Source organism: Arachis stenosperma, chromosome 5 (genome assembly GCF_014773155.1).
Source record: "Arachis stenosperma cultivar V10309 chromosome 5, arast.V10309.gnm1.PFL2, whole genome shotgun sequence".
NCBI classification, from domain to species: domain Eukaryota; kingdom Viridiplantae; phylum Streptophyta; class Magnoliopsida; order Fabales; family Fabaceae; genus Arachis; species Arachis stenosperma.
The window spans coordinates 37,880,714-37,889,944 of record NC_080381.1 but is presented as its reverse complement, the minus strand read 5'-3'; the positions used below and the strand labels follow the sequence as shown (position 1 = coordinate 37,889,944).

The following is a 9,231-nucleotide window of genomic DNA, read 5'->3' as shown; positions in this document are numbered from 1 at the left end:
TCTCATGTCGGATCTCCGGATACTCATTTTTCTTGAGCTTGAAAGGGACCTCAGGAATCACCTTCTTCTTGGCCACAACTTCATAGAAGTGGTCTTGATGGACCTTTGAGATGAATCTCTCCATCTCCCATGACTCGGAGGTGGAAGCTTTTGTCTTCCCTTTTCCTTTTCTAGAGGTTTCTCCGGCCTTAGGTGCCATAAGTGGTTATGGAAAAACAAAAAAGCTATACTTTTACCACACCAAACTTAGAATATTGCTCGCCCTTGAGCAAAAGAAGAAGAAAGAAAAGAAGAAGAAGAAGAAGAAAATATGGAAGAAAGGGAGAGGTGTGTGGTTTCGGCCAAGGTGAAGAAGAGAGGGTTGTGGTGTGTGAAAATGAAGAAGGATAGAGGGGTTTATATAGTGAAGGGAGATGGATTAGGTTCGGCCATTTAGGGTAGTTTTGGGTGGGAAAGAGATTTTAAATTTTGAAGGTAGGTGGGGTTTATGGGGACGAGTGGATGGATGTGAGTGGTGAAAGGGTAATTGGGAAGAGAGATTGAGGTGATTGGTGAAGGGTGTTTGGGGAATAGTGTTATTGGATTGTGTGAAGAAGAGAGAAGGTAAGTTGAGGTAGGTGGAGATCCTGTGGGGTCCACAGATCCTGAGGTGTCAAGAATTTATCATCCCTGCACCAATTAGGCGTGTAAAACACCCTCTGCATGCAATCCTGGATTTTAACGCCAGATTGATGCTTGTTTCTAGCGTTAAACGCCAGCTCTATGCTTGTTTTGGGCGTTCAATGCTAGTCTGCAGCATGTTTCTGGTGTTGAACGTCAATTTTTCTCAGGGTGCAATCCTGGCGTTTGAACGCCAGAAAGATGCTCCTTATTGGCGTTTAAATGCCAGTAAACTCTTCCTCCAGGGTGTGCTTTTTCTTCTGTTATTTTTTTATTCTGTTTTTAATTTTAGTATTTATTTTGTGACTCCACATGATCATGAACCTAATAAAACATAAAAGAACAATGAAATAAAAATAAAATTATATGAATAAAAATTAGGTTGCCTCCCAATAAGCGCTTCTTTAATGTCACTAGCTTGACAGTGTGCTCTTATAGAGCTTCACAGGTGATCAGGTCAATGTTGTGGACTTCCAACACCAAACGTAGAGTTTGAATGTGAGAGTTCAATACCAAACTTAGAGTTTGGTTGTAGCCTCCCAACACCAAATTTAGAGTTTGAGTGAGGGGGCTTTGTTTGACTCTGTACTGAGGAAAGCTTTTCATACTTCTTCTCTATTGTTACAGAAGGATAGCCTTGGGCCTTAAACACCAGGTAGTCCCCATTCAATTGAAGGACTAATTCTCCTCTGTTAACATTAGTCACAGCTCCTGTTGTGGCTAGGAAGGGTCTTCCAAGGATGATGCATTCATCCTCCTCCTTCCTAATGTCTAAGATTATGAAATCAGTAGGGATGTAAAGGCCTTTAACCTTTACTAACACGTCCTCTACCAATCCATAAGCTTGTCTTACTGACTTGTCTGCCATCTGTAATGAGAATGTGGCAGCATGTACCTCAAAGATCCCCAGTTTCTCTATTACAGAGAGTGGCATAAGATTTATGCCTAACCCCAGGTCACACAGAGCCTTCTCAAAGGTCATGGTGCCTATGGTACATGGTATTAAAAATTTACCAGAACCTTGTTTCTTTTGAGGTAAAGTTTGCTGAACCCATGTATCTAGTTCAGTAATGAGCAAGGGAGGTGCATCTTCCCAAGTCTCATTACCAAACAACTTGGCATTCAGCTTCATGATGGCTCCTAGATATTGAGCAACTTGCTATCCAGTTACATCTTCATCCTCTTCAAAGGAAGAATAGTTCTCAGAGCTCATGAATGGCAGAAGGAGGTTCAATAGAATCTCTATGGTCTCTATATGAGCCTCAGATTCCTTTAGGTCCTCAATAGGGAACTCCTTCTTGTCTGGGAAATGTCCCATGAGGTCTTCCTCATTGGGATTCACGTCCTCCCCTTCTTCTCTAGGTTCGGCCATTTTGATTATGTCAATGGCCTTGCACTCTCTTTTTGGATTCTCTTCAGTATTGCTTAGGAGAGTACTAGGAGGAGTTTCAGTGACTTTCTTACTCAGCTAGCCCACTTGTGCCTCCAAATTTCTAATGGAAGACCTTGTTTCACTCATAAAACTTAAAGTGGCCTTAGACAGATCAGAGACTATGTTTGCTAAGCTAGAGGAGCTCTGCTCAGAATTCTCTGTCTGTTGCTGAGAAGATGATGGAAAAGGCTTGCTATTGCTGAGCATGTTTCTTCCACCATTATTAAAGCTTTGTTGAGGCTTTTGTTGATCCTTCCATGAGAAATTTGGATGATTTCTCCATGAGGAATTATACGTGTTCCCATAAGGTTCATCCATGTAATTCACCTCTGCCATTGCAGGGTTCTCAGGATCATAAGCTTCTTCTTCAGAAGATGCCTCTTTAGTACTGTTGGATGCATTTTGCCATCCATTCAGACTTTGAGAAATCATGTTGACTTGCTGAGTCAACATTTTGTTCTGAGCCAATATGACATTCAGAGCATCAATTTCAAGAACTCCCTTCCTCTGAGGCGTCCCATTATTCACGGATTCCTCTCAGAAGTGTACATGAATTGGTTATTTGCAACCATGTCAATAAGTTCTTGAGCTTCTGTAGGCATTTTCTTTAGGTGAATGGATCCACCTGCAGAATGGTCCAGTGACATCTTGGAGAACTCAGATAGACCATAATAGAATATATCCAAAATGGTCCACTCTAAAAGCATGTCAGAAGGACACCTTTTGGTCATCTGCTTGTATCTTTCCCAAGCTTCATAGAGGGATTCACCATCTTTTTGTTTGAAGGTCTGAACATCCACTCTAAGCTTGATCAGCTTTTGAGGAGGAAAGAACTTAGCCAAGAAAGCCGTGACCAGCTTATCCCAAGAGTCCAAGCTATTTTTAGGTTTCGAATCCAACCATGTTCTAGCTCTGTCTCTTACAGCAAAAGGGAAAAGCATGAGCCTGTAGACTTCAGGATCTACTCCATTAGTCTTAACAGTATCGCAGATCTGCAAGAATTCAGTTAAAAACTGATAGGGATCTTCTGATGGAAGTCCATAGAACTTGCAGTTCTGTTGCATTAGAGCGACTAGCTGAGGCTTCAGCTCAAAATTGTTTGCTCCAATGGCAGGAATTGAGATGCTTCTTCCATCAAATTTAGAAGTACGTGTAGTATAATCACCAAGCATCCTCTTTGCATTATTGTTGTTGGGTTCGGCTGCCATATTCTTTTCTTGTTCGAAAATTTCAGTAAGGTTGTCTTTGGCTTGTTGTAATTTAGCTTCTCTTAGTTTCCTCTTCAGAGTCCTTTTAGTTCAGGATCAGCTTCAACAAGAATGCATTTTTCCTTGTTCCTGCTCATATGAAAGAGAAGAGAATAGAAAAAGAAGTGGAATCCTCTATGTCACAGTATAGAGATTTCTTTATGTTAGTAGAAGAAGAAAGGAATAGAAGAAGGAAAAGGTAAGAATCCAAACACAAGGGGGGAGGAATGAGTTTGAATTCTTGAGTAGAAGAGAAGTGTTAGTAGATAAATAAATAAATAGAAGAAGATGAGAGAGAGGAGTTTTCGAAAATTAATTTTGAAAAAGGGTTAGTGATTTTTCGAAAATTAAAAGAATAAATAAAATTAAAATTAAAATTTGAAACAATTAGTTGAATAAAAAGAATTTTGAAAAATGGGTGAGGAGTTTTCGAAAATTAGAGAGGGAAAAGTGGTTAGTTGGTTTTGAAAAGATAAGAAACAACCAAAAGTCAATTAGTTAGTTGGAAATCAATTTTTGAAAAGATAAGAAGTTAGAAAAGATATTTTAAAATCAAATTTTTGAAAAAGATATGATTTAAGAAGATATGATAAAAAGATATGATTGAAAAGATATGATTTTTTAAAATTAAAATTAATTACTTGACTAACAAGAAACTAAAAGATATGATTCTAGAATTTAAAGATTGAACTTTTCTTAACAAGAAAGTAACAAACTTCAAATTTTTGAATCAATCACATTAATTGTTAGTAAAGTTTTTGAAAATCATGAAATAAAGATAAGAAAAGATTTTGGAAAAATATTTTCAAATTTTCGAAAATCATAAAAGAAAAATGAAAAAGATTTGATTTTTTTTTGAAAAAGTTTTGAAAAGATAAGATTTTTAAAATTGAAAATTTGACTTGACTTATAAGAAATAGCTAAGTTTTTTTTTTAAATTTTTTTGACTAAGTCAACTCAAATTTTTGAAATTTATGAGAAAATTAAGGAAAAGATAATTTTTTTTATTTTTGAATTTTTTAATGAGGAGAGAGAAAAACACAAAAATGACTCACTATAAAAATTATGAATCAAAACACATGATGCATGCAAGAACACTATGAATGTCAAGATGAACACTAAGAACACTTTGAATGTCAAGATGAACATAAATATTTATTTTTGAAAAATTTTCAAGAAAAGAAAAACATGCAAGACACCAAACTTAGAAATTTTTAATACTTAGACTCTAAGAATTCAAGAATGCATATGAGAAACAAGAAAAGACACAAAACAAGAAAATATGAGGATCAAACAAGAAGACTTATCAAGAACAACTTGAAGATCATGAAGAACACTATGCATGAAATTTTCGAAAAATGCATAAATTTTTAAAACATGCAATTGACACCAAACTTAAAAATTGACACTAGACTCAAACAAGAAACACAAAATATTTTTTATTTTTATGATTTTATAATTTTTTTTGTATTTTTTTTTCGAAAATAATTTTTAGAAAAATGAAAACAAAGAAAAAAAATTTTGAAAGATTTTTGAAAACTTTTTGAAAAGAAAATTACCTAATTTGAGCAACAAGATGAACCGTCAGTTGTCCAAACTCGAAAAATTCCCGGCAACGGCGCCAAAAACTTGGTGCACGAAATTGTGATCATCAACAATGGCGGCAAAAACTTGGTAGCGCTCTCAAATGTGAATCACACTTTGTCATAATCCTACACAACTAACCAGCAAGTGCACTGGGTCGTCCAAGTAATACCTTACGTGAGTAAGGGTCGATCCCACGGAAATTGTTGGTATGAAACAAGCTATGGTCATCTTGTAAATCTCAGTTAGGCGGATTCAAATGGTTATAATGGTTTTCGAAATTAATAATAATTAAACAGAAAATAAAGATAGAGATACTTATGTAAATTATTGGTGGGAATTTCATATAAGAGTATGGAGATGCTTGTCCCTGTTGAATCTCTACTTTCCTACTGCTTTCATCCAATCCTTCTTACTCCTTTCCATGGCAAGCTGTATGTAGGGCATCACCGTTGTCAATGGCTACTTCCCATCTTCTCAGTGAAAAAGGTCCAAATGCTCTTGTCACAGCACGGCTAATCATCTGTTGGTTCTCGATCATGTCGGAATAGAATCCATTGATTCTTTTGCGTCTGTCACCACGCCCAACAATCGCGAGTTTGAAGCTCATCACAGTCATTCAATCCTTGAATCCTACTCGGAATATCACAGACAAGGTTTAGACTTTCCGGATTCTCAAGAATGGCCGCCAAAGGGTTCTAGCTTATACCACGAAGATTCTGATTAAGGAATCCAAAAGATACACGCTCGTTCTGAGGTAGAACGGAAGTGGTTGTCAATTACACGTTCATAGGTGAGAATGATGATGAGTGTCATGGATCATCACATTCGTCATGTTGAGGTGCAACGAATATCTTAGAATAAGAATAAGCTGAATTGAATAGAAAATAGTAGTAATTGCATTGAAACTCGAAGTACAGCAGAGCTCCACACCCTTAATCTATGGTGTGTAGAAACTCCATTGTTGAAAATACATAAGTGATGTTCCAAGCATGGCCGAATGGCCAGCCCCCATGAATGGCATATGAAATCAAAAATAAGGGAAAAGGACTAGATAATCCCAAAACCGGACGCTAGTACAATAGTAAAAAGTTCTATTTATACTAAATTAGCTACTAGGGTTTACAGAAGTAAGTAATTGATGCAGAAATCCACTTCTGGGGCCCACTTGATGTGTGCTTGGGCTGAGTTTGAGCTTTACACGTGCAGAGGCTTCTCTTGGAGTTAAACGCCAAGTTGTAACGTGTTTTTGGCGTTTAACTCTGGTTTGTGACGTGTTTCTAGCGTTTTACTCCAGAATGCAGCATGGGACTGGCGTTGAACGCCAGATTGCATCATCTAATCTCGAACAAAGTATGGACTATTATATATTGCTGGAAAGCTCTGGATGTCTACTTTACAACGCCATTAAGAACGCACCATTTGGAGTAGCTCCAAAAAATCCATTTCGATGGCAGGGAGGTCAGAATCCAACAGCATCAGCAGTCCTTTGTCAGCCTCCTTATCAGAGTTTTGCTCAGGTCCCTCAATTTCAGCCAGAAAATACCTGAAATCACAGAAAAATATACAAACTCATAGTGAAATCCAGAAATGTGAATTTAGCATAAAAACTAATGAAAACATCCCTAAAAGTAGCTAGATCCTACTAAAAACTACCTAAAAACAATGCCAAAAGCGTATAAAATATCCGCTCATCAGGGTTAACATTCCCGGGAATTTATAGTGCCCGGTCACCCTTACGTCGTAGGGTCAACAGTGTATCGAGTTTTCAACTTGGTACACGTGGTGATAAGCCACGGTACTTTACCCACGTAATCTCGTATCTCAGATCATTCAAATTCATAAGCCATATAAATAATTCAAATATAATTCATCAACATCCACATCATTCTCAATCGTATCTCATTCATCATCATACATCAATCATATTCAATCCTTATCCTTCATTATCACACCTCCCATTCCATCTATCAATAGTTCCAATTCAAAACATAATTAATTCTTTTCTAAATAAATCAAACTTAAAACATACTCGTTTTCTTAATAACTCTAAATCAAACCATATAACCTTTGAATATAAATCTTTTTAAATAATCATCTAAACAAAATCTCTAATTTTTATAAAATTTCGGCAACATCTCCTCTAAAACTCGGACTTTGCCACCCTTTTCGGGTCCAAACCTGCATTCTTTTCAATTCAACATACCCTTCCTCATCATCATAACAATCACCACAATAAATCTACCTCAGATAAACAATTGTACTCATACAATAATCAAATCCAACAACCGAAATTCAACTAAGAATCATAGTTCCCAAATCCTAGGCTTTTAACACAAAATACGTCATTATCACAACAACCTCCAAAATAGTTATACCTCAAATCAATAATTCACCAAATCACTAGTTACTCAACAAGCACCAAACCAACCATGTTCATCAATAGGATACTAAGTATTAAATATATACATACAATCCAACTTATCCTATGGTCATCTAGCCTAAGTTTTCACAGAACATTATATATTAAATGCAAGAAGCCTAAACCATACCTCGACCGATTTCCACGTAATGACCAAATCAATTTATTTAAAACCAAGGCAGCTCCTCAAAATTTAACAAACTTTAAGCTCAGCTTCCTCCAAATTCTAATATTCACAATTTCAAGTTCCAATTATTTATTTTCAACCTAATACACATTTATAACACATATATATCCAATTTAATACTCAAAGCTCAAATTCAATATAATTAAAATAGAATTATCATATCATCACCTTATCCAAGCCTCACATAAGCAAGAGTGAATATTTTTCTCAAGATAATTGGATCCTAAAACATCATAAATCAAAGAAATTCAACATTCCTCCTCAAAATTTAAAAATTGGGGGAAAGAGTGGCTGAGAGTAATTAATGGCTTACCTATGAAATTGTTCCGGTAGAAACGTAGAGCTCGACACGGTGGTCGCGTGGCTGCAATCAGTGCGGCGATCGGAGCTCGGACGGAGGAGCTACGGCGGGTTGAAGTTTGCCGTAAGGTTTCGGCACTCCTTTTCTTTCCTGGAGCTTTCAGCGCTGTTTATGCTGAATGGGAGAAAGGAGATGGCTTCGGTCCTTTTTAAGTGATGGGTTGGTTGGGCCCACGGGCTCGGTTTGGATGAGCTCTATCCTAATTTGATATAATATTCGCCTTTCTAATCTTCTTTATTAAAACTAATTTATTAACTAATTATTTACTTATTTATCTGGTTTACATCCTACCCACCGAACAAAGAATTTTGCCCTCAAAATTCGAATTTAGTTACCTGAAAAGAGATGTGGGTAGTCTTTCCACATATCTGATTCGAGTTCACAAGTGTGTTCTTTGATACCAGCTCGACTCCTAGCTACCTTTACCAATGATACTTCTTTCCCGCGCAATCGTTTAATACTAGTGTCGTCAATTCTCACCGGAATTACTGGAAGTGTTAGATCTTCTCTTACCTGAATTAGATCCGGTTCCACAATATGACTTGCGTCTAGAGTATACTTCTGAAGCTGTGATACATGAAACACGTCGTGCAAGTTCGAAAGATACGGCGGTAAGGCAATTCTATAAGCCGCTGGCCCAATTCTTTTCAGGATCTCAAACGATCCAATATAACGGGGATTCAGTTTCTTAGTCTTAATAGCTCTTCCCACTCCAATAGTTGGTGTAACTTTCAGAAAGATATGCTCTCCTTCTTTGAACTCCAAAGGTTTTTGCCTTTGATCAGCATAACTCTTCTGCCGGCTTTGGGCTATATGCATTCGGTTGTGAATCTTCTTTATCTGCTTAGTAGTTTTAGCTATCATCTCAGGCCCTAATAACTCCTTTCTTCAGTTTCATACCAACATAGCGGAGATTGACATTTTCTGCCATAGAGAGCCTCATATGGAGTCATTCTGATGCTCGCATGGTAGCTATTATTATAAGCAAACTCCACTAGTGGCATATACCGATCCCAACTCACCGCCTGGTCCAAAACACAAGCCCTTAGCATATCCTCCAAGGTTAGGATAGTTCTCTCTAATTGACCATCTATCTAAGGGTGATATGCAGTACTCAAGCTCAACTGAGTCCCAAATGCACACTTAAAGGCTCTCCAGAACCTTGATATAAAACAAGGATCTCTGTCAGATATAATGGTAGAAGGCACGCCGTGCAGTCTAACAATCTTTTATATATATATATATATATATTCGAGTAGATTCTTCCATTGTGCAACTTATTCAGATAGGAAGAAAGTGGGCTAATTTTGTCAGTCAATCCACAACCACCCAAATAGC

At 37.1% G+C, this 9,231-nt stretch overlaps 1 protein-coding gene and 1 non-coding gene across 2 annotated transcripts; one reads left to right on the top strand and one right to left on the bottom strand.

Annotated features, from left to right (window-relative positions):
* Positions 1-2,793: 2,793 nt before the first annotated feature.
* LOC130983612 (small nucleolar RNA R71) lies at positions 2,794-2,901 on the top strand. Its single transcript, XR_009087594.1, has one exon. It is a non-coding gene; the product is annotated as a small nucleolar RNA R71 (small nucleolar RNA).
* A 5,319-nt stretch (positions 2,902-8,220) lies between these two features.
* LOC130980713 (uncharacterized) lies at positions 8,221-8,757 on the bottom strand. The gene has a single exon (XM_057904364.1). It carries the CDS (start codon positions 8,755-8,757, stop codon positions 8,221-8,223), a length of 537 nt encoding a protein of 178 aa, XP_057760347.1.
* Between the last annotated feature and the right edge of the window lie 474 nt (positions 8,758-9,231).

Bases quoted from the DNA above. Each gene is read 5' to 3' on its own strand.
- LOC130980713 (XM_057904364.1), bottom strand. From the start codon at position 8,757: ATGATAGCTAAAACTACTAAGCAGATAAAGAAGATTCACAACCGAATG.